This window comes from Acomys russatus, chromosome 6 (assembly GCF_903995435.1).
Source record: "Acomys russatus chromosome 6, mAcoRus1.1, whole genome shotgun sequence".
Classification (NCBI taxonomy): Eukaryota; Metazoa; Chordata; class Mammalia; order Rodentia; family Muridae; genus Acomys; species Acomys russatus.
Window position 1 is genome coordinate 32,600,079 of NC_067142.1, and position 25,360 is coordinate 32,625,438.

At 51.5% G+C, this 25,360-nt stretch overlaps 1 protein-coding gene across 1 annotated transcript in view; it reads left to right on the top strand.

Annotated features, from left to right (window-relative positions):
* The window catches only part of Plekha6 (pleckstrin homology domain containing A6), a 141,827-nt gene extending 117,022 nt beyond the window's left edge, over positions 1-24,805 (top strand). The window contains 17 exon segments of the mRNA XM_051147407.1: positions 3,428-3,508; positions 4,379-4,447; positions 5,837-5,917; positions 6,140-6,289; positions 7,554-7,649; positions 8,930-9,041; positions 9,494-9,633; positions 10,523-10,549; positions 10,551-10,673; positions 11,828-11,957; positions 12,114-12,220; positions 17,026-17,202; positions 18,482-18,649; positions 18,755-18,888; positions 19,350-19,495; positions 23,737-23,860; positions 24,544-24,805. Of these exon segments, the coding sequence (XP_051003364.1) occupies positions 3,428-3,508; positions 4,379-4,447; positions 5,837-5,917; positions 6,140-6,289; positions 7,554-7,649; positions 8,930-9,041; positions 9,494-9,633; positions 10,523-10,549; positions 10,551-10,673; positions 11,828-11,957; positions 12,114-12,220; positions 17,026-17,202; positions 18,482-18,649; positions 18,755-18,888; positions 19,350-19,495; positions 23,737-23,852 (1,857 nt within the window). The 3' untranslated portion in view covers positions 23,853-23,860; positions 24,544-24,805.
* The last annotated feature ends 555 nt before the right edge of the window (positions 24,806-25,360 follow it).

Below are 25,360 nucleotides of genomic sequence, written 5' to 3' on the forward strand. Positions count from 1 at the left end.
CCCTTAGGAAAGAAGTGTGCAAACGGGCATGCAAATAATTGTCTGCCACTCTCTTCATCCTGCAGTGTTCAGCCCACTCGGAACTGCCCGCAGGGCCAGGTTGGAATTGGCTTTTTTTTTTTTTTTTTTTTTTTTTTTTTTTTGCTGAAGGGAGTAGAGACAAGGGTTGGGCTCATGATACCAGGGGTTTAGGTAAGCCTGGATCTGGAAAAATTATATCCTGTTCTTCTGGCTATTGATAAACTCTACAGTTATAAACTGAGGTCCTACAGATTTGCCCTAGAATGGCTTAGAACATATATGGACATCAAGTCCATATATTTGTTACTCAACAAAGCTCTTTTGCACACATAGCTCACGGTCCCGAGGGTTCAGTGTGGTTGACAGAAGTCGTGATGTCAGCGCAGTTTGGCTGATGAACAAGCAGGCCAGGCAATGAGTATTCCAGTGAGACACAAGCTGCTGGCTGTCTGGCTCCTGCTCCAGGCATTTCCCCTTTGTTCCTTTGCCTTATAACTCCAAACAGGGCTATCTGAAAACACATAGTGTGGACAGGTTGCAGGCGAACCCATACACTTAACGCTACAAGCCACGGGGAACCTGGAAGTCCACATCATTACCCTGCGAAGGCAGCCTTGGGTAGTAGCCATGATCACAGTGATAATATTGAAAATAACTAGGATAATGGTACATGCTTTTAATCCTAACACTCAGGAGGCAGAGGCAGCTGGATCGCTGTAAGTTTAAAGCCAGCCTGACCTACATAATAAGTTCCAGTCTCAATAATAATAGTAACAACAACAACAATAATTAAAATAATAGCAGCCACCATCACCAGTGTTTCTTCCATGACTTAGACTGAATAGAATAGATCACAATCCTTCTAATTTTTGTAATAATTCTGCGAGGTGGGGAATGTGATTATCCTATTTTATAGACAAGGAAATAAAGCACAGAGAGGTGGGGTTTTTTTGTTTTTTGTTTTGTTTTGTTTAGTTTTTTGTTTTTGTTTTTTAATGCCAAAGACATAGCCAGTGATTAGCAGAGCTTAGGTTTTAACCAGTTTGTAGCTGGGAATTTGAGAGGACACAGGCTGGGAATAAATCTCATCAGACCAGTTTATACTCAGAACTCTGTGGGCAGAAACCTGACCTTGGGATGGCTATATTCACTGCTGTGACTCTGTGTTCTTCCAGTAACCGTCACGTGACCTGTCATCTCCTATGGCTTCCCTGTTATGGTGAGATCATCTTTGTAAAAGGCCTGAGGCACTAGGAAGCTCTAATTGCCTGGCTTTAGTCAGCAGGGGCCAGCTCCTGGCCCTCAAGGACCTTGCATTCTTGTTCTAAAAGCAGTGTGTTTATATTCACGCTCTAAGCACTCTGGGCTTAGAATCCCAGAATGCCCTCCCCCAAGCATGGCTGAGATGTGCTTGGTCCTCCCAGAGGGAAGCAAGACCTGTGATGCCTTGAGGTTGGGAGGATTGAGAGTGCCGTACCACCAGCCTCCCAAGCAGGCTGTCCTCCTTGTTAGCTTTGTGGCTGCCTCTGCCCTGTCCACAGTGGCTGACTGTCCAATCGTTTTAACACAGAGTACCTTCTGCCCTTCCAGACTGCTTGGGTCTTCAGAACTCATCTCTGGATTACCCTCCTGCCCGGGGGTTAATATTCTTATAGGCAATCATGTGTGGTGGAGGGGCCAGATGCAGCCAGGTGGTGCCATGCTCGGCAGCACTGGGTGGGGGTGGGGGTTGGCGGACTCCCTGGTCCTTTGTTTTCAGTCATAGTACAGCCTGGTCTTCTGTAGAGTAGGGAGAGGATCAGACTGGGAAACACATGGGCCGCTATGTGGGGCTCTGTGACGACAAAACCTCTTGCGGGAAAGAAATGAGGTCAGTGGGTGCCCAGGAAAAGCCTGGTCTCCCTCTGTCCATTACACACTCACAGGCATGTGCACACAGACGTGCACACACACAGTAGCCACAGACTGGATCGACTGCAGAACTTTAGACAAAACAAGGAGGCTGTCCTACCAGGTTGTGTAACTGTTACACTCGCCCTCAGACTGTAAGCACCCCCGAAGCCTTCACATCACACCTCACACCACAGGAAAAGCCCTACCTGGGCCTAGAAGAGTAGCAATATCGGATGCTAGAGAGTCTTAAAATGCTGAAGGTCTAGGACTTGGAGAGCTGGCTCAGCAGTTAAGAACACTGGCTGCTCTTCCAGAGAACTCAGGTTTGGTTACCAGCTCCCATGCAGGTGCTCACAACTGCCTGTAACTCCAGTTCCACGGAGCCAGTGCACTCTCCTGCCTCCTATGGGCACACGGTATGCAGACATACATGCAGGCAAAACATACACATAAAAACTTTTAATGTAAATTAGAACACCGTAGACCCTGCGAACGAGGGCACTGGGTGCCTTGCTCTGTCCACAGCATGGCTTTGTTTCTCTTGCTCAGGAGGGTAAGGGGGTGGGGGGTGGGGGAAGACTAGGGAGACCGAGGATAAAATTTTGACACCAGAAGAAGATCATTCCTAATGGGGCTCTGTCCTTCACTCAGTTACTTTATGGCCCCAAAGCGTTCCCTGTACACCTCCCTCCTGTCCTTTCCTGCCATCTGCTGTGGAACAATAGTTAAAGGGACACAGCCAAGGACATTCCCTGACAGTTTCAGTTTTGATTCTCTCCCAGTGGAACCAGTGAACGAATGAGGGCAAATCTGATTGGTTTGGTTGGCCTTACCTCCTCCTCGCCTTCACTCCTCCCCTTCCCTCCTCCTCCCCTTCCCTCCCTCCCTCACTCTTTCAGTTTCCCCTTCCACTTTCCCAATGATCCTTGAAATTGAAAGAGGATGGGGTAGAGAGCGTTGTCTGACACCTGGTGTCCCTTTAACATGGCTCACTTGTCCTGGCCTTCTTGTTTGCTTCCCAGTGCCATCCGAGATCCTCATGGATGCTGCCAGCCCAGCTCTGGAAACTGTAGTAATCTTTCAGGAGGCGGGGAGGGGTGTGCCACGTGGAGAGCAGGTCCCAGGGCTTGATGTTTCAGTTCAGTTTAGTGTCAGTTTAAGGAGGCAGGCTTTCCCACTGTGTGGTCTTCATCCAAAGCCGTGTGAGAAATGGCAAGGAGGGGACAGTTTGGCCACTGTGACCCGGCCTCTTCCATGCCGTGAGTGAGGGCCCAGTGGCCTCCCAGCACCCTGCTGCGGCATTTCCTTGAGGACAGCATCCATCAGTACTGGTCCTGAAATGGTTCACAAGGGTGAAAAATGACGAAGCCAAGCACAGGGTGCTGGAGGCTCCCCCCTCCCCAGAGCAGCTGCCCCTCCCCTGTTTCCTGCAGAAAGCCACAAACGGGGAGGGGTACGGAGAGATAGCCATGCCCAGGCTGAGCGAATCGTCCATTCCTTTCCTCTGCTGCAGATGAGTGAGAGCGAGACTCTCATCAGTATGGTGAACCGAATGGTGGAGAACTCCTCCCCTAGGGCCCAACTCTTCATGCAAGTAAGGCCTGTGCCTGCCAGCATGGTCCCTGTCAATGCCATCCCAGCTGCTTGTGCATGGTTGGGTCACCCCATGTGGGATGAGGCCCACTTCATCCAATCCATTCATCTGCCAAGGCCTCATCTCCCCATCTTCCCCCCAGCTCCATCATGCCACCTCCATTCTTCATGTTTGTAGCTAAGCTCCAAAGCGCATTTCCTGAACCACCAAAACAGCAGCAGCAGCAGCAGCAGCTCGCGCACGCTGAGGATTACAAACCTGCTTTTGAATGTCCAGGATGCCCAGTTCATATTTTCTGTGTTCCTGAGACTGGGGCATGAGGGGAGGGTGTCAAGGGCTTGTAAAAACATAGGATGACTGCGATGTTGTCAAGGCAAGGCAGCATTAACTGCCGAGATGCTTCTGGAACCTTGCCAGGCCTGGCCTAGTGTGGGCTCTTGTGATTGGTGTGTTCCGTTTACGGGGACAGAAGTTCTCCAGGTCTCTGGTGTTCTTTTCTGCCATCCTCCCATGTACCATCTCTACAAACTGCCCAGGCATCACTGGCGGTCGCATGATTGTTACCATGGAGATCTCTACCTTCCAGCAGGCCTCCAACAGGGGGCAGGAGACACAGGTCATGTGGCCGACAGAGTTCTAACCTCCCCTCAATCAGCCACAGACAGTCAGGATAAAGCCTAGACTGCGCCATCACAGACCTCCCAGCCAGAGGACGTAGAATTAATGAGCTCGAGGCCCTGGCACAGAAGTGTCGGGCGTGATGGGCAGCAGTGGTCTCTGGCAGAAGTGAAGCAGGATTGTAATGTCAGCTTTACCACTCACTCAGCCTCATCTGCCCCTGCTGCAGTAACCGACCTCGTGTTCCGGCAGGTCCCTGCATACCCAGAGGTGTTCCGGGATGGCCTCCACACCTTCAAGCTAAACGAGCAAGACACGGATGTAAGGGCAGCTCTCCCTGCTCCCTCTGACCATCACGTACTCATGTTGTCCTCTTCATTGTCAACTCCCCCCCCCCCCGGGGCTTTTTCTTCATCCCCCCCCTCACTAGTGGTGGCGTTTCATTCACTTGACTCATCTTCTCCTCAAGACTACAAATACCGAGTTCCACTTGCTTCCTTCTTTATCCTTGTCTTTTTTGGGGGGCTTGGCACTACTGCCTCGCCCTCACCTCTCACTCTGGCTTTGCCCTTCTATACCAAGCTGCGGCCCCTATCTATGGCAGCAGGATCCGGTTAGGGCAAAGACTTAGGCTCTGTTAGATGGCAAGTCAGCCAGTCTGTGCTGTGCCCAGCCTGTGCTAACACTGTAAGTTTCTAGAGAGGAGATGGCCTGTGTCTGCCCTCAGGAGCTTCAAGCCGTGAGAGACCCCAGGTAGCATCAGATGCAACATCCGGTTCGTTCACTAAACAGGACCAGTGAGTGGTCCAAGGTCTGAATAGGTAGTTCGTTCACTGAACAGGACCAGTGAGTGGTCCAAGGTCTGAATAGGTAGCCAATGAGAAAGGCCTTGAAATGAAAAGCCCCAAAGGGCAAGATTCTGCTCAGTAGAGAGAGGAAGGAGGGGAAGACACGAGTCAGCGATAAGGACTGCAGAATGGAGTGGGCTCCGTGTACTGCCTCTCCATCACCCCTGCCTCAGCGGCAGGTTCATGCCCGAGGCCTGGAGGGATGCTCTATCTGGGCAAGGACCAAAGCTAAGAGGAGCTCCCATCAGCCACCCCGAGGCCTTAGAGCAATGGTTCTTGACTTCCCTAATGCTGCCACCCTTGAATAACAGTTCCTCACGTTGTGGTAACCTCCAACCATAAAATTATTATTAGATCATAATTATAACCTTGTTACTGTTATGAATTGTAATGCAAATATCGGATATGCAGGATATCTGATAAGAGACTCACCCCCAATAAAGGGGTTGCAACCCACAGGTTGAGAACCACTTAGAGAAAGAGAACCAAGAGTCTCAGGATAAGAGACTGGGTGCCCCTGTGGGGGTGAGGGGCCAGTTCATACTACATTGCTTTAAGACTGCTTGTTTCCATACCCTGCCTGCCCTCCACCCCAGCCGGGGAGGTGAGGCCACAATGTCTTCTCATCCCTCTGGGCACCCTCCACAGTACCCCCACAGTAGTGTAGGAATGTCCTTGACTCCCCTACCTCCACTGAGAGAATGATCACATCTCATGGCCTAAGATGGAGAGATCCATCATGCTCTTTCCCAGAGCCCAGCTTCCTTGGTTGTATCCAGAGGCCCCGCTCTGGCAGCACAGTTCCTAAGTCCCCATCAAACCACATCCCTCATCTCCTCCTTTCTTCCCTCTGGGCCCCCAGAAGCTGCTGGGCAAGCTGTGTGAACAGAACAAGGTGGTGAGAGAGCAGGACCGGCTGGTGCAGCAGTTGAGAGCGGAGAAGGTCAGAGTCTGAGGTGCTTCGGAGATGGGGCTGGCACGGGCCTGGTGTGGGATGCTGTCTTTGTCTTCCTCAGACTTCTTTCCTCCCGGGGGATGGTAGCCAGTATGAGGATAGCCTCTGCTAAGCTGCCTGATTGAACTGCGAGGCGCTCAGGCATCTGCTGTTAAAAACCCCAGGGATGGTTGCTGGAGCAGCCCATGCCTTCCCCCTGTCTTTCTTTAGGAGAGCCTGGAAAGTGCCTTGATGGGGACCCACCAGGAGCTGGAGATGTTTGGCAGCCAGCCTGCCTACCCAGAGAAACTGCTGCACAAAAAGGAGTCTCTGCAGAACCAGCTCATCAACATCCGGGTGGAGCTGTCACAGGCGACCACGGTAATCTGGGAGCAGGGACTGTAGCTGTTGACCTCCCCTGACCTGGACATCTCTTTTTTTTTTTTTTTTTTTTTTTAAGATTTATTATTATGTATACACTGCTCTGCCACCTACAGGCCAGAAGAGGGCATCAAATCATATTATAAGATGGTTGTGTGCCACCATATGATTGCTGGGAATTGAACTCAGGACTTCTGGAAGAGCAGCCAGTGCTCTTAAGCGCTGAGCCATCTCTCCAGCCCCTAGACATCTCTTAAAACAGCAGACAGCTGCCAGGGCACTTCTACTGCGGGGGGTGGGGGGTGGGCGTGTGCGGGCAGTAAGTGTGCCTACTACCCCTTCGTTCTGAAGTGTGTCCACCCAGAGCTGATTTCCCACCGGCTGCATTTGTGCCAGGATTCCTTCGGGGCAGCATGTAGTCGAGGGCTCCCAAACTCCTTGGCTTATCTCACCCACCTGCTGCCCACTTTGCCTTCTGCCTCGTGGAAGTTGGCGCTGGCTGGTTTGCTGTTGCAGGCAGTTAGAGGGACTAGGGCAGATCCGTCAACACAGTTTATTCTAGTAACAGTGGCCCAGGAAAGCACAGCCGGAAGAGAAGGAGGAAGCAGGGTCTCCATGGGACGACCGAAGGCACCGTCTTCCAGGCTGTATCCTTCAGCCTCACGCCTTATTCCCTGTCCCGAGTGGAACAGGAGGATGCTATGGAGAACCTTTGACCTGGAAGGGCTCAGCTTTTTCTTCAGTGAACCATGGGATATTCCCTGACCCCTTTAGGAAGGAGGGGTAGTGGTAGCCCTCATCAGAATGCCTCAGCCTTGTTCCCTCCCTACCAGATTTCAGAGCCCAGGGATCTCAGCCCCCACATCCTGTGGCAGTGGTAAGAGGGAAGATTGTGAAGGCAGTGTCCTCTGTATATTAGCTGCTGTGACTAAAGGTTGGCAAAAGAAGCACCAAGGAGGAAGGGTTTACTTTGACTCACAGTTTGAAGAAATATAGGCCACCACTGCAGAGAAGACACGGTGGGTGGGAGCGCAAGGCACCTGCTCTCTTGCACCTACATTCAGGAAGCAGGGACTGTTTGTGGTGCTCGGCTCTCCTGGACCCGAGCCTGTGTGGTGGTGCCCACCCACATCTTCCCTCCTCCATTAATCCTTCCCCGGAAACACCTTGACAGACACACCCGGAGGTGTGTATCCATGGGGACTGTGAGTCCAGCCAAGTTGACTGGATGAACCATCACGCTCAGTAGCCCTCTCCCCTGCAGGCGCTGACCAACAGCACAGTGGTGTATGAGAACCTCGAGTCTGAGGTCTCTGCCCTGCACGACGACCTCTGGGAACAACTCAACTTGGATATCCAGGTGAGAGGGGGGCGGGCCCAAGCAGGTGTGTGTGGGCAAGATGTGCGATGTATCTTGTCCAGTTTGGGAAAGGGGAACAAAATGGCCACCGTTCTTGACTTAGCCATGTCTATGTAAGACAAGGATCTGATCCTTCGACAGACACAGGGAGAGGCAGAGAGGGAGACAGAGGAGAGAAGGAAGAAAAGGGAGGGACACTCAGGCCACTTAAGACTATACTTTAAGGCTAAACACAGTGTGAAAACATTCTTCTCAGCTCACAGGGGGTGGAGCTAATGAGGCAAGAGACTTAGGTTAGAAGCAGGATAGCCTATGACTGACAGGATTTAAAAACAGATATGTGGGAATAAATACCTCTGAAGACACTGGGAAAGCTGGCAGTACAGGAGCCGTCTATACAGTTTTAGAAGCAACAAGGTGTCCCTTTCCGGGGACGGGTAAGAAGCAGGCTTGGAGGAGGAGATGGATATTGAAGAGCTCTGCTTTCTTGTCTTTTCTCCCTATCTTTTCTCTGACTGAGCCCTACCTCTTCTGTAGCTGGTTTGGCAAACTCTGTTCCTCGGATGCGGTTAGCACCCTGTTTCCCTCCTGATAACAAAATTCCCCTTTCCTGCCTCGGGCTGGGCAGGGTGAAGTGAGGACCCAGATGCTATTACATCCCATGGGCCAGCTGCACTTTACATGTGCACATTTTAGGAGGGAGGAAGGCCGTGGGCAAGCGCCCCCAGCTTCTGAATCAGAAAGAGCCATTCTTAGACACTGGCTGTGTGCCTTACTCAGTGGATGGCCCTGAACAGTCTCCTCTCTCGGAAGTGGGAGCCGCTGCCTCTCACACCTTGGTGTGAGTCCTGTGGCTAAGATGAGTTAGTGCATACAAGGCATTCGGAGTGGCATCTGGGACTATGGCACACAGGCTAAATGGCAGCTGCTAGAGTTCAGAATGTGAGGTGGCTGAGGTAGAAGGTAGCTCATGTCCAGGGTGTTAGGATGGGAGGGAGAGTAAGGCAAAAACACTGAAAAGTCTTGCCCCGTAGAAAAGAGGGTGAGTCCCTATGCCCCATGGAGGCTCCATAGGGGCTTCTCTTGCTTCTGGGGCATTGGCTTTTCTGAGGGCACAAGATTATGTTAAAGAGGCAAAGACTTCCCATAAGGAAGATATCTGTGTTGGTGGTGGCGGAGTGTGTGTAGGCAGGAACTCAGGGGTTCCGAAGCCGCCTGATGGGAGGGGCGGGCTTAGGGCACGGCTGGCCCATCCTTGAGTCGCTCTGCCTCTATTTCAGAATGAGGCGCTCAATCGGCAAATTCAGAAGGAGATCTGGAGGATCCAGGATGTGATGGAAGGGCTGAGGAAGAACAATCCCTCTCGGGGCACTGACACAGCCAAGCACAGAGGTCAGTGCCTCCTGCACCCCTGAACTCTGCCACATCCCTGCCAACTCACACCAAAGGACTCAGGGGTGACTTTAGAAATACCCTTGAGCCCAGGTCTTCAGGCTGGCTTTCAGAGGCTGCAGTGTCAACTCTTTTTGTTTTGGTTTGGTTTGGTTTGGTTTTTTTCAAGACAGGCTTTCTCTTTTAGCCCTGGCTGTCCTAGACTCGCTTTATAGACCAGGCTGGCCTGGTCTCTGCCTCCAGAGAGCTGAGATTAAAGGCATGTGCCACCATGCCCGGCCACAGTGTCAACTCTTCTGTGCCATCTTCATGGTCTAGAGTACCTCTTAGCAGCCAGCCTGTGTCCCTAACCCTTGCAGATGCCTCCCCTACTTCCTTCACTCCTTGTACCTGTGTGTACACCACACCGTAGCTCCTTGCTCTGCTCCTCACCCCCTATTCTGTTTCCCCAGGAGGCCTCGGTACCTCAGCCACCTACAGCTCCAACAGCCCAGCCAGCCCTCTCAGCTCTGCCAGCCTTACCAGTCCCCTGAGCCCCTTTTCAATGGTGTCTGGGTCTCAGGGCTCTCCGACCAAGCCAGGGTCCAGTGAGGTAAGCTGTGAAAACAGTACAAGGTTGATGGGGGCAAGAAGGCCAGATTCCGATCGCCTGAAAGAACACATAGTCGGCCATCTCTTCCCTGGGGTTTGGTTCATGGTATCTGCAAACCATTCTCATACTGGTTTTATGACCTTCCCTGGGGTTTCCCCTGTACCCACTTCCCATCTCCGTCCGTCCTCTTTAGCTGCCTCACAAGGAAGTCTTCCTGAGCCCCAAGATGGTTAGCAAAGATCCCCCTAGACTTGATGGGAATTCAAACCAAATGTGTGCTGAGGCGAAAGGGTTGAGGGTCAGTGTAGGGAGCAGTTTGCTAGTCAATTAGTCAGTCAGCAAGTGCTCATGGGATGGAATGATGCTCTCAGAAAGCAGCCCAGGCAGGCCCCAGGGCCCTTTTTTCAATGAGTCAGCATCCAACAGGGACCAGTATATAGTAGGCTGCAACCTACAGGAGACATCAGGTGTATCTCAATAATGAGCCTCATGGTTCAGACTGTAAAGACTCTGGAACTCCAAAGGAAGAGATGGTGGAACTTAAATAGGGCCGTGGACAGGGAGGGGCCAAATGGAGTATAGGCAAGAGAAAGGCAAAGATACAGGATGGGGAAATCCTGGCATGATGGAGAGGCAGTACTGAGGGAGATTTGGAATAGTGGGGAACAATGTGAAGGGGGGCAGGAGGAGCTCAGTGGAAGAGGGGCTACCGGCCAGGCAGAGGGCTGCTGGAAGATCTGGAACTCTGCTAGGCCAGGGTTGGGGTGCAGTGCCCAGGCCTTGGGCATGCTTCGTGGGATAAGATTATCTGGCTCCTGCTAACTGTCTCTTCTGCTCTCACAGTGGCTGCTCTTCTTCCGCCTAATGCTCTGGCTTCTCTCTGCCTCAGGAACCTGGCCCACCTCGGCCGCCCCTCCCCAAAAGCCTACGTCCCCCTGGAATCTCCTCCCACCGTCCCTCCACTCCCCAATGAGAGCCGCTTCTGGCCATACCCCAACTCCCCTTCCTGGCATCACAGTGGCGAGACAGCCAGGGGTCAGGTACCCAGCATCCTTGGGTTTTGGAGGGTGGGACAAAGACCCAGGCAAGGGGCAGGATAGGGCACTGGGGTTGTTTCCCACAAGGCTCTATTTCTTTTGGGCCCCAGGGTAACAGTCTCATGGGCCATCTTCCTTTTTGCTTTCTGAACAATGGGGAAAAAAGGTATTACAATCCTACCCAACACCGGCTCATTAGCATCTGATGATTGTGGGTAGGGATCCCTACCAACGTGACTAAACCAAAAGAAAATGGGGTGATGCCTTCCCCAGTGCCATCCCAGTCCCTCCTGTCCCTTGCTCACCTTAGACTCCAGTCCTCTTGTGTTCTAATTCTGCCTCTGCCTTGTTCTTACCGGGTCTCATGGGCCTCTTGTGCATATGGACATAGATCCTTGTCTGCTCTAACTTCTCATCTGGCTCCTTATGACAAACAGATATATAATTAAACTTAGCCTTGATTGTATGTTATTGGGAGACCCATGTTATTTCCGGGTTTGCCTATATGGGGTTTGTGTAGCCGAGGCCTTGCCAGTGAGACAGGCAGAATAGTTGGCATCACCTGTAGCTGTTACACCAAGAAGGAGACAAGACTCCCCTGCTGCCCAGGCCTCTGGCTGAGCAAGTGCTGAGGTTTCAGATTCTAGCCTTATTTCTTATTTGCTGAATTTTCTATGAGGCTTAGGACCTTCAGCTGTACAATATGTTCTTCATAGACTATCTGAGACCTCATGGCTTTGCAAAACCAGAAGTAAATGCCTTTTCCAGATCCCTAAGAACCCTGGTATCAAGGCCAACATGATTCTTTTTTGGCTAGTCTGCACAGATTCCAGCAGAGGCCTCAGAGTCTCTAGGATTTGTAGCCCCCTCCGGTGACTCCCTCTATCATCCAGAGCCCCCAAACAGTCTGTACTTCTTCAGGCTTTCCAAGTTACCTGGGTTGGGCAAAAGGCCTCTCTCATTAGCCCAGAGTGGAGCCCTCCTTGCCTCTCGTTCCCAAGAGGACGTAGCCTGTGATGCATAGGTGAGAGCCATCCTTGTTTACCGCCAGCCAGCTCCCATGCAATTCCCTGCTCTCTATATCTTAAAGGACTTGAAGGAAGGCATTAAGGTGGCCAAACCGCTAGCATTCACCCTAACACCAGCCATTTTCCCAGCCCCAAACAGGCTTTGAGCCAAGCAAGAAAGACCTCGACCAGACATCACCCCGGCATTCCCCTAGAGACGTTAGTCTTGTGCCCAGCAGACAAGAGCTGGAGGCAGAGAAGCAGGCAGCTCTCAACAAAGGTTTGTTTCAGCCCATACTTTGCCTAAGTAAGGCTACATGCTCCCTTATGCTGGATGAATGTACTCCCCCACCCTAGACCTCAGTGATTCAAGCAACCAGGCCTCTCCCCCAAGGGTGCTTCCCACAAGGCCACTGACTGCTCTGTCTCCCTGCAGTTGGCATTGTGCCCCCTCGAACAAAATCTCCTGCCGAGGAAGAGATGACCCCGTCAGCAGTGGTGAGGAGGACCACCAATGGCCTCACCAATGGCCTCTCCTCACGGGTAAGTGCCCAACTGCAGGCTCTGAGGGCTTGTGCCTAGTGGTCATAACCACTCAAGACCCAGAACTAGGGAGGAAGGTAGCACACGTGGGAGGAATGGTCCTTACTGGCCATATCAGGGGTCAAGGACAATGAGCACTGTAAATGCATGAGAATGTTTAACAGTGTGATAGCATGCTGTTGGCAGGATGTAACAGGGAGGACAGAGGTCAGAGTGAAGCACGCAGTGTTATGTCCCCAGAGCTCTGGGGAATTAACACATTACCACACACATTAGTGACTTAAAACAACACAATTTTGTAGATGCTATCTTGAGGGGGCGGCTTTTAAACTCTTTATTTGAGTTATCTTATACCTCTTCTTCCCTTCCAACCCTCTGACCCTAGGTGATAGAGAAAGAAGGTTAAAAGGGGCAGTGGCGGAATTCTCTTTAGCTACTTTTGGCTGGTGAGGGTCATAGGGTTCTTTCGGGGGCAATATTAGTCTCCGTCTTCAGGATACCCAGCAGTCCAACAAACCAGCAGCCTTCTTCCTCACCTGTCTTCCCGAAGCATCCTCCTCTCTCTAGGCTCTTATATTAATCCCTCTCTGAATTCTTGGAATTCCAACTCCAACTGGCAATGACCACACCCCTCTCCAGGCGGAAAGAAGCAATTATCAGCTGTGGACAAACTAAAAGTAGCTCCATATCAACACTTGGGAGTGAAACAAAAACCTGGTTTTAAAGAAACCAAAGCTTCTACTACACAAGGCCAAGGTTCTGCCAATGTTGACTCCTTTGGGAACCTGTGGGCGACTCTGTCCATGCCTCTGTCCTGCTGAACAGTGGCTCCTTATAGTGCTCAGCATCGCCCAGACCACTCTGCCTTTACATCTCTTATTCTGTATGTCCACTCCTCTTCTTGTAAGGACACTCCTCTTTGTATTTTGAGTTCTTAAATTCATGATAACCTTAATTACAACTGTAGAAACCCTATTTCCAAAAGAGGGGGGAGGGCATACTATCAGGCATGTCTCCTGGAGTTTGCTGTTCAACAGCTATAGTGACAAATTTCATGCCATTCTAGTTGAAAAGAGCTCATTCTAGTCCAGGAATGCCAAAATCTCAACTCATGACATCATTAAAATCTCATCTGACTATTATTTTTAAAAGTACTTTATTTATTATTATGTATACAGTGCTCTGTCTGCATACACACCTGCAGGCCAGAAGAGGGCACCAGATCTCATTTTAGATGGCTGTGAGCCACCATGTGGTCTGGAAATTGAACTCAGGACCTCAGGAAGAGCAGTGCGTGCTCCTAACCTCTGAGCCATCTCTCCAGCCCTCATCTCACTATTATTAGCTCAGACTTGCCATCAACGTCCACATCTCCAGCCAGGCCTGGTGGCTCATACCTGTGACCCCAGGACTCGAGAAGCTGGGGCTACATAGTGAGTTCAAGGCCAGCCTAGATTACAGAATGAGATCTTATGTCAACAAAGACAGATGGCTCAGCAGGTAAAGTTCTTGCTGTACAAGCCTTTGAATACTCATGTGAAAGCCAGGCACAAAGGCATTTTCCTGTAACCCCATCTTTGGGGCATATGCAGGAGCCCCACTGTCAGCCAATCTAGCCAAAGCAGAGCTCCAGGTTCAGTGAGAGACCCTGTCTCAAGAAGTAAGGCAAGGGGGCTGGAGAGATGGCTCAGAGGTTAAGAGCTCTACCTGCTCTTCCAAAGGTCCTGAGTTCAATTTCCAGCAACACATGATGGCTCATAACTTCTACCCCCCACACAAAGAAAGCAAGTCCCCTAACTCATCCTCTGAATTGTCTCCAGCAGGTATGCATGGGCTCTAGATAAAGTTTATTATGGGGCAGAATTCCTCTATAGATGCAACTCGTAAATGGGTTGATCTGCTTTCTAAAACACAATGACATGAGATAATCTTTCTTCTTAAAAGTTACTTGTTAATGCCGGGCGGTAGTGGCACATGCCTTTAATCCCAGCACTCTCGAGGCAGAGGCAGATGGATCCTGTGAGTTCGAGGGCAGTCTGGTCTACAATGCGAGTCCAGGACAGCCAAGGCTACACAGAGAAACCCTGTTTAGGGGGGGAAAAGTTACTTGTTGTTCATTGTGTGTGTGTGGATGGTGGTGTGCGTGGGCCATAGTACATATGTGGAGGTCAGAGGACAACTTTTGGGCATCAGTTCTCCCTTTCACCTTGTTAGGTGGGAGTCTCTCTTGACTCGGTTGGTGCAGTATATGATCCAGGCTAACTGGCCTGTGAACCTGCAGGTGATGCCCCCGTCTCTGCCTCCCATGTCAGGGGAGTGGTGCTGGGCTTATAGGTTGGTGTCGTTTCATCTAGCTTTTTACGTGGGTTTCAGGGATCAAACTTGGGTCACTGGTCTTGCACTTTCACCTACTGAGCTATCTCCCTGGCCCCAAGATAATCATTCTTGTCCCTAAAGGAGAAATTAGAAGGAATAAAGGCATCTCCAGCCTCAAGTAAGTTTTTTTTTTTTTTTTCCTCCCAATGCTGGGAATCAAACTCTGGAGCCTTGTGCACACTGGCCGAATGCTGTACCTCTAAGGTATAGCCTCAGGTCCTACAGCCTGAGGCTAGCCTTCTGCGGTTCACTGTGCTGGCTATGGGTGGGGCAAGGCTTCACCAGCCCTTGTTGGCAGACTGTCTCTCTGCCTCATGGTCTGTAGCCAGGGCTTTTCTCTCAGGGTCGGCACACCTCTTTCTCAAAGGGGTAGCTGACATTTGTAGCTAAGAAGCTCTTAAAGGGTGTTTTTTTCCCCAACAGCGAATTGCTGGTTTCTTTTCGGTCCCCCCCCCCCTTTTTCTTAAAGTGTGCTTGGAAATCTTTCCAGCTAAATATCTTAGCCAACTACTTACCAGTTCCACTCTCCATCCCACAACCAAGCGCCTTTAGCCAAGTTTATGCCAGTTTATGGCAAAGAGTCTGTTATCCAATAACATGCCCTTGTTTCCTCCTGCAACGTCACTGGAGGTACTTTACCATTCACTTTTATACCAGTGTGTGTGTGTGTGTGTGTGTGTGTGTGTGTGTGTGTGTGTGTGAGATATGTGTGGAGATGTATAGGGGATGTGTGTCTGTGTGATGTGTGGAGATGTGTGTGTGTTGTGAGAAAGAGAATAAGAGAGAGAATGTGTGTCTGTGTGATGTGCATGTGTGTGTGATGTGTGTGTGTAAGCACAGGCACACAACACACACCCTGCATTCCACATGTAGAAGTCAGAGGATTTGGGTGTTGACCCGTGCCTTCCATGCTGTTTGAGACGGAGTTTCCGGTTTGGTTCCACACACTCCAGGCTGGCCAGTCCTCGAGCCCCTAGAGGTTCCCCTGCCTGCGTCCCATCTCACCACAGGAGCACTGGGGTATCGTACATGTGTGGGTTCCCACAGGAGCACTGGGGTGTCGTGCATGTGTGGGTTCCCACAGGAGCACTGGGGTGTCATGCATGTGTGGGTTCTGGGCATTCAAACTCAAGTCTTCACTCAGTTGCTGTCCTGCTGAGCCGTCCCTCCAGCTCCTCTGCCAGGGTTCTGTTGGTGATACGAATTCTTTCTAAGAGAAACCTTTTCTTCTGATTTTCCTCTCTTGTTTTTATTTTTTATTTTATTTTATATTTATTTATTTATTTATTTATTTGGCTTTTCAAGACAGGGTTTCTCTATGTTATCTTGGCTGTCCTAGACTTGCTTTGTAGACCAGGCTGGCCTCGAACTCACAGTGATCCGCCTGCCTCTGCCTCCCAAGTGCTGGGATTAAAGGCGTGTGCCACCACGCCCGGCTTTATTTTTTATCCTTGATCACCTGGAATTTGCTGTGCACACCAGGCTGGCCTCAAACTCACAGAGCTCCTCCTGCCTCTGTGTCCTGGGTTCTGGGATTAAAGGTGTGCGCTCCCAGCGTCTCTACTTTTAACCTCCTCTGTCCTTCACCAGAGTCACTTTTGAAGTCCGCAGTTCTACCAATGAAATCTAGGATTCTTTTACCCCATCATTCACCTCAAAATTTTCCCAGCCTCTACTCATTTCTTGGTTCTGAAGTCTCTTTCACTGTGCTAAGTATTTCTTTTTTTTTTTAATTTTAAATTTTTTTTTATTTATTGTATATGAGTATTTTATCCGTAAAAGAGGGCAACAGATCACATTATAGATGGTTGTGATCCATCATATGGTTGCTGGGAACTGAACTCAGGACCTCTGGAAGAGCAGGCGGCACTCTTAACCACTGAGCCATCTCTCCAGCTCTATGCTAAGTATTTCTTATGCAACTCATTTCCTAATGTCCCAGTCTTTCTAGGCTTCCCAAGGCTCCTAAAACAAAGTATCATGTACCATGTAGCTTAACACAATAGAAGCGTGTGGAATTCATGATATGTGGAATCCAAAGTGAAGGTGCTGGCAAGGTTCATCCCTGCTGATGGGGCTAAGTAGGGGACTGCCCCAGCCTTCCCCCCAGGTGTGGATCCAGCCAGCTGGACGTGGGACTTGTTTGTGGTAGATGAATCTTTCTAATCTCTGCCTCCATCTCCACATCTGCTCTGTGTTGTCATCTTTTCTGTCTTTTACAAGGACAGTTGCTATTGGCTCCGAATCAGGTCTGATTCAGATGGCATCGTGTTTCCAAATAAAAATCATATTTGCAGGCACCAGGGGTCAGAATAAATTTGACGCCTCTCCGGAACCATTGTTCAGCCCTCTAGGGCGGGCTACCTCACAGAAGGGATGTTTGGGACACCTGGTGGGGTGAGGAGCCAGAGCCTTGTTTCCCATTACAGCAGGAGCGCCCCAAGAGTGCTGTGTTCTCCGGAGAGGGCAAGGTGAAGATGAGTGTGGAGGAGCAGATCGACCGGATGAGGCGCCATCAGAGCGGCTCCATGAAGGAGAAGCGGAGGAGCCTGCAGCTCCCAGCCAGCCCAGCCCCTGAACCTAGCACCCGGCCCACCTACAAAGTGGTAATGTCCTCCCAGCTGTCCAGAGGCCTCCGTCTGCCCTCTGTCCACACAGCTGCTCACAGGCCACGGGCAGCCTGGAGTACCCCACCGCATAAAGCACTTCAGCGTGTGTTTCCTGTTTCTGTTTAATGAAAAGCAATGCCCCCAAAAGAATGATGAATGTCTTTGTTGAAATGAAGTTTTCAAAACCTCATTTAGCGTTAAGAGCAACTTGCAGAGGACTGGACTTCAGTTCCTGGCACATCAGATGGTTCACAACTGCCTGTAATTCTAGCTACAAGACATCAAACATCCCCTACTGGCCTCAGCAGGCACCCACATACATACATGTGTACACACGCACATGCGCCCCCCCCCCCACACACACACACAGAAAATTAAAAACAAAAGCTAAGTTGGTAGAGAATAGTGCAAAATTCATCCTTTGGAAAGAGTCATCACTTTTTTTAAAAAAAGATTTATTTATTATTATGTATACAGTACTCTCCCTGGATGTACACCTGCAGGCCAGAAGAGGGCATCAGATCACATTATAGCTGGTTGTGAGCCACCATGTGGTTGCTGGGAATTGAACTCAGGACCTCTGGAAGAGCAGTCAGTGCTCTTAACCTCTGAGCCATCTCTCCAGCCCCAAGAGTCATCCCTTTCATGTGACTATGATGTGCCTTCTGTGTGTTGCGCACTGGCCTGGGTGGCCTGAAGACAGCCATACTGGCTCCCATATTCCTTCATTTAAGCCCCATCAGTGACAGCAAGGATTTCAAATTTATCACCCCTATGTTATAGCTAGGGAAACAGTCAAGAGAAACCAAGGGCTTTCTGGGCCGCACGGCTCCACGTGCGAGGGTGGGTGGGGCCAAGGCACCTATTTAGCTTTTCTCTACAGTAAGTTCCAGAAAGAGAGAAGAAACATGATGCAAACCCTGCCTTCGTATAGTTTTGCTCAAGCCAATAGGTCAGAACTTCCGTAGCATAAAACTATTAGAAAGCAATATGGGGCATCCTGCGTCTCCTGCCCGAGGTGTGCAGTTTAGCCTGTGACTAGAGGAGCGAGCACTGACAAGATACACTGATGAGATTGTGCCTCTGGGCCTTGCTCTAGGCTGGTGTCAGGGAAGCAGAGGGGAAGAGGGTGGCTCTGCAGTGCAGGACAGCGACAGTGGGAGCCTGATCAGATGATGCTGGTGGGGGAGGGGAGCAGGGATACAGGACCGGTAAGAACTGCCTGGGGGGGAGTCACGGGTAGAAGTGATTTGGTCCTGACAGTGCTGTCCCTCAGGTGCGCCGTCACCGCAGCATCCACGAAGTGGACATCTCCAACCTGGAGGCAGCCCTGAGGGCAGAGGAACCTGGCGGCCAGGCGTATGAGACACCGCGAGAAGAAATCGCCCGGCTTCGCAAAATGGAACTGGAGCCCCAACACTACGATGTTGACATCAATAAGGAGGTGAGTGGATCCAGGACGGGGCTGAGGGAGGGAGTGAGTGCGTGGGGGGGGGGGCAGGAGGAGGACGGGGAGGGGATGTAGGTGGTGACCTCAGGCCCTCCACAGCTCTCCACTCCAGACAAAGTCCTCATTCCTGAACGATACATTGATCTGGAACCCGATGCCCCCTTGAGCCCCGAGGAGTTGAAGGAGAAGCAGAAGAAAGTAGAGAGGATCAAGACACTCATTGCCAAATCCAGGTAATAGGTCTAGGAAGACCCTCTCTGCACTCAGGTTCCTTGGGCACTAGACATCTTGGAGGCACCTTGCCTCCCCAGGGTAGAGAAAATGGAAGCAGTGGCCAGAGGCAGCAGACATACCCAGGCGTCTGGTAGGAATGAGGGTGCTGCCTCTGGGTCCTAGAAAGACCTGCTGGGCTTGTGCACAAAGTGGTGGGCGCCTCTGCTCATCCTCCTCCCCTTCAAGGCTGCCCCACGTGGTCACCTGAACCGCTGACGATTCATTGGCAAACATGAAGGGTAGGGGATCCCAACAGTCTTGCCAGGGTCTCCCTCGCTCCTAGGGGCAGCCTTGCTGGGCACCAGAGCCTGCATACTCAAAGGCCCCTGGCCCTCCCCCACCAACCTCAGCTGCAGGCCACCCCGAGCCAATTGGACCAGTCTGTCCCTCCCTCCATGTCTGTGTGTCTGTGCCTCTTCAGTATGCAGAACGTGGTGCCCATCGGCGAGGGGGACTCTGTGGACGTGCCCCAGGACTCAGAGAGCCAGCTGCAGGAGCAGGAGAAGCGGATTGAAATCTCCTGTGCCCTGGCGACCGAGGCCTCCCGCAGGGGCCGCATGCTGTCTGGTGAGAGGGGCTGGGCCTCGCTCCGCCAGGGACACCAGCTGACCAGGTGTAGGGGAGGAAATGTAGTACTGCCAGGGGAGGGTCAGGCTCAGAGAGATGCCAGGCCAAGGAGATGGTTCTCAGGGTCAGACTAAAGGTCAGACTAAGCATTCGCTAAGCACTAACTGGGTCTGTGCTGGGCTCAACACGAAGGGGCCAGAGTGGCTGTGACCTCCAGGGGCTCAGCTGTCATGATGCTCACAGCCACTTTGTAGGGGACCTGGTCAGAAGCTGCAGGGGACCCGGAGCCACATCTGCCCTCTGAAAAGCCACAGAGAAGGGAGGACGATGGTGGCACCTTCCTCAGGAAGCACAGGCGTGTTTGCCACCATGGGTGACGAGGCCAGGGGTTCAGGTTTCCTTCTGCTTTTTTCCTCCTTGCTACACGCGAAGAGAACACACACACACACACACAAAAGACATGGCAGCCAAGGACTTAAGAGACATTTCATCTCTACCTTGGCTTCTGATCCAAATTAGCTTTCCCACCAAGAAGAGGCGATGAAGAGGGAGTGGCCTCACACCGAGGGTCCCAGTTAGATAGCATAGTGTTAACGTCACCAGGGTCAACATCCACAGGCTAGGGCAGCATCCTGGAGGAGGGGGGATGTGGCTGGGCTTTGAATGAAGGGGAGTCTGTGTGAGTGGGAGGGGAAAGTAAGGCAGTGGTTAGCTCATCCACGCACGGTGGCATCATTTTATTTTGTTTTGTTTTTGAGACAGAGTTTGGCTCTGTCAACCCAGCCTGGCCTGGGACTCTCCATCTTCCTGTTTAATCCTCTGACTGCTGGGATTATTGGTGTGTACCACCATGCCTACAAGGTGTGAACTTTTGTGGCCACAGTTAGGAGGCTTAAGGTGACCAGTAGAAGGGAGAGAGACCATATTACAGGCCACAGCAGGGTGGTCACAATGAGGCAGGAGCAAGCAGATAAAAATGGAAGGCCGAGCGTCCCAGGAAGGGATGGTGCTTTGCGTTTGGTGACAAATGGCACTCTGAGCCTCCATTTCCTCTTTGGTAGAATTCAAAACACCTGCCTTCAGTTCAGTGGGTGTAAAGGTTGGAAGCAGCAGACCGCAGCCCCTCGCACAGTGCCAGGCAGTCAGCACTGTGACGCTGGGTGGGTGGAGACACTTGAACCAGTGAGAGCTGAAGTTGAAATGTGAACCGCCCCGCCCTGCTTCTTATTCTCTATATGCACAGTACAGCCAGAGGGTGGTGGGTCACAGCAAAGAGGGTAGCAGTTAAACCTGAGAGAGGAACTGGTTTGGAGAAGGATGGAGCTCAGGAGGGAGGGCTAGGGAAGCGCTGGAGGTTTCAGGTGCCACCCAGCATCCCGAGAGGGAGGAGGGACCACAGCCCTTTCTGCAGCTAAGGTCGCAGAACCAGTTTGGCCTCAGGTAGGAGGCTTCCTGTGACCTCTCTTGACTTTACTTACAAAAGGAACTTGAATGAAAATTGAAGCTGAATCAAATTCCACATGCTTTGGGTAAAAGGCACTTCCTATTTCAAGAGAGCAGCACATATGATGCTTAAAAACTCCCCTCTTGGGGCCTGGAGAGATGGTTCAGAGGTTAAGAACACTGCCTGCTCTTCCAGAGGTCCTGAGTTCAGTTCCCAGCAACCACATGGTGGCTCACAACCATCTACAGTGTGATTTGATGCCCTCTTATGGCCTGCAGGTGTGCATACAGGCAGAGCACTGTACACAAATAAATACATAAATTCTTTTATTTAAAAACTAAAAACTCCCCTCTGCCCTGCCGTGGACTTCACTTTCTCTCCCTTGTTACCCAACAGTCCAGGTTTCATGAAGACAAACCTCTGGGGCCTATCAGATTTCCCCCGACAACACATGAGCTTACATTTCAGGGTCTGTGTGCAGAAAGCAAATGGTCATCGTGCTTTTGCCAAAACCCCCAACAATTCAAAAAATGGCTATGATAGGGCCAGACCTCAGACCTAGCCCACTGTGCCGCTATCCTTGGCCCATGGCCCGGAAGCCTCAGAGCAAGAGCTAGTCCTAGGCACATGCAGTGTGGGCGTAGGCTCATACCCAGAACACTGGGAGGGAGAGCGGCTGGGACAGGTCCCAAGAACAGCAGGCTTGGCGTGTAGAGTGTCACAGACAACATAATCTGTGAGGAATGCTCTGTTTGTAAGTTTACCTGGCTGCTATGTGCTGGTTCAGCATGTACCATATGACAAGATGTGGCATTTCTGAGTCTGTGTACCTGGCACAGATGTCACATATCTGGTAATGTTTGCAGGTATGTATCTGCGTATAAATGATCAGTATGTGGGTGAAAGGGATGTTTGAGCGTGTGTGTGTGTGTGTGTGTGTGTGTGTGTGTGTAACTTCTATGAATGTGCATATTATGTGTGACTGGCTTTTTGTGAATCAGGAATACTGAGGCCTAGCCTGTTTGTTGTGCTCAGTGTACACTCTGTGGCACTTGGAAAAATGTCTATGCACAAGGTGAGGCAAGAGGCGGATGCACTCGTAAATGTGCGTGGCTGCTCACGCATGCAGATGTGCGTGCATTGTAGCACCACATTTGCCCCGTGTGCACTTGCTGCACATTTGAAGTTAACTTGGTTCAGTGGGTATAGTCAAGCATGTCTGTTTCCTTAAAGAGATAACAGTTGTATAACTGCCTTTTCCTCCCTCAGTTAATACCTTAGGCTCTTGACTTCCGTTGAAAGCATGCCCTGAAGAGCTGCACCCTCCATGTGACTGACTCTGCATCCACATGTGGTCCCCTCCCCACTTACACCTCATTCACTTGTGCCATCTTAGAGAGCTACGCAGGGCCTTTTGACTCCCCGCTCTCTCTCCCTTTTCTAGCCCCAGTACTGTGCTTCTAATCTCTGGGTAGATGCTATAACCTTTGTTTTGGCTTCCCGGGGAACCTCCTTGCTGACTTGTTGGGGTTTTGACTGTTTTAGAGTCTGCACGTGGCCCATGAGTAACCCTCCTTTGGCCATATAGACATGCACGTGGGTGTGTTGGAAGGCATTTGTGAGTGCTTTTGCTTAGGATGTGACAAAGTATGTCAGATCATATGGAAGTATTGAGGCCTGAAAGAGCACAAGCGCATGTTTTAGTTGTGTAAAATGAGTGTAACCGTGTGGTGGGGTCAGATCCCACAAATGGCATTATGGGAAGTGGCCATCACCCCATGTGCACTTGTACAACCTAGGCTATGGACACACTGAGGATATTACCATAGCAACAGTAAGGGTCACACTGGCCCTGAGTTGCACAGAGGTCAGAGGAGGTTGATGAGGCCCATGCCGGGGTGGGGAGCAAGGCCTTGGAAGTTTAATGTCACGTCTTGGAAATGCAGTGTGACCCCTGGCTGAGGTCTGGTTCTTCTCTGAGCCCAAGTGAGAATGTTCTCTCTGCCTTGGCTACACTGAGGATGTGCAAGGGTCTGGTGGCCACTCAGAGGACTCTCCTGGTCGCTGTCTTTCCCTTTTGCTGTTCTTCACACAAAATGATGATAAACTAAAATCTCATCAGTCCAAACACCACCATCTTAAAGTTAAAAACAGTTTTTCAAGAGTGGACTGAAGGTCCTCTGCTGGTCTGGTCACAACAGGGTCTCCTGATCATGGGAGTGGCTTCTGAGCCCTTGGGCTGACTTGATGCCCAACGGGAATCCGTGTTCTTTGAAAATGATTATCTGCCGACTGTCCTACTTCTCTGTTAAGCGGGGGGCCTGACCCTGTGTGGACTGGTGTGATTTTACTGCACTATTAATCATTATCATGAGTGAAACTACAGAGTGACACTCCCTCATTCTGTCTGCACAGAGTGGAGCATGAATCTCCCAGTGTGGATGGGAAGGGAGTCTTTATCCCAGAATGGGGTGCAGCCTCATACACCATCACCCTGCTTCTTAACAGAGCCTGGGTTTGGCCAGGTCTCCTCAGGAGCCTCGCTATTCTCCATTGCTTCCTGGGAACTAAGGACAGCTCTGCCTCTGCTTGAGCAAGCCCCCACCCAGCTCTTCTCTCTCTCTCTCTCTCTCTCTCTCTCTCTCTCTCTCTCTCTCTCTCTCTCTCTCTCTCTCTCAGCTTGCCTCCCTGCCTTGCTCCCTGCCCCGGGGAGTGGCCTCGCTTGCTCTGGGTGCCCAGTCTCCTCCCCTAGCACCCTTTGTCTTCTATTCACTCCCCTGTTCATTTTTGTTTCCAGTGCAATGTGCCACCCCAAGCCCTCCCACCTCCCCTGCTTCCCCGACTCCACCAGTCAACCCCCTAACGTCTGACAGCCCACGGGGCGCCGACAGCAGCCATACCATGCGGGTCTGAGCTCTGACGTAAGCACTTTTTGTTGTTGTTGTTACTGTATTTCATGCACCCCAGGGAAGGGGGGGCCTCTTTCCCCCACCCTACTGAGTCATATATGCTCTCTCATTGCTTCTCCCTACTCTGGTACCCTGTGCGCAATGTCCCCCCTCCATTTGTCCGCTTGAGCCACCAGTGTCTCCAAGCAGTACTGGCTGCAGGTGGCTGGCAATCCTGCTTCATAGATATGGCAGTGACGATGACTCTGCTTCTTTGCAAGCAGAAGTTAATGGTGTTAATGCCACACCCATCTGCTGCTCGGGGGAAGGTACTTCCCTGGCTCCCCAACCTCCGTACCTGCCACCCTATACTTCCGGTCTGCTAACCAGCTTCCGTCTCTTGAGATCCACGGAAGTCCCGCCACAGAACCCTAAGAAGCTCCTAGATGCTGTGTCTCTACTCCCAGACATTAATGTGACTGAGAGCAGCGCTAAAGCACCATAGCCCTGGCCTTGCTCTTCCCTCCCCTGGCAGCACATAGCCATGGGCTAGGAACGAGAAAGAACCTGGCTTCTCACCCTCCTCTCTGCTCTTTCCAGGTTGGGGAAGGGATGGCCCCCCAGCTCTTTGTAACAAAGCGTCTTACTCCCTAGAGGAGCTGATTGGAGGTGCCACCAGCCTGTGTGCCCTTCTCACCCGCTTCTCTTTTTTGTAGTGCAAGCCCTGGCTGAGGCCAATGCCGTGAAGCTCCACAGAGCCACCTTCTGATAGCATCCACTGCACACCGGGCAGGCTCCAGCTTCTCATCCTGGCCTCCTGCCCTTGCACCCACCATGGGATGCCTCAGAGAGCCAGGCTGGGGACCAGGGCTGCTTCAGAAAGGAGCATGGATGCCTTCAAATTCACATCTGCTACCCTCGCCCTGAAGCCTGCACTGTCATGCCATGGTTCTAAGGCAAGACTGGGATGTCAAGGCCAGGATGCCCTAGTCACAGGGAGCTCAACTGCCGTTCTGGATGGCACTGTGTGGCCCTCCTGCACCATCTCCTGATGGCAACCGTGTCCTGGCGGGGAGCATTGCCCTCAGCTATGGATGAGGACCAGAAGTTAAGACAAGAGAGACCTTCCATCCCTTGGAACCCACACAACACAGTGAGAGGCCAACGCTTGCCATCTTCTTCCTCCTTTGGTCCCAGCTGCCTCAGCGATGCCCACGGCTTTGGCACGGCTCTGCTGATGGGTTTCCCAGAGTTCCCTCGAGACCAGCTGCCCTGCTTGAGCCAAAGAAGACGATGAGTGATAGGGAGAGGCTCCTGGGCTCCCGGAGGGGTCGGGCATTATGGATAGACGACAGCAGGTCTGCGCAGGATCTGAGGGCATGTTGGAAGCAGGAGCAGATGGAGGAGGGGAGAGGCTCAGAGAGTGAAGGGAGGGAAAGCGGGGTGCGAGTCACAAGCAGCTGGGATGTCAAGAAGGAGGGAAATGGGAAGGGAGGATAGGAATGGCTTCTCTCGCGTGGAGCCTTAGGTTAG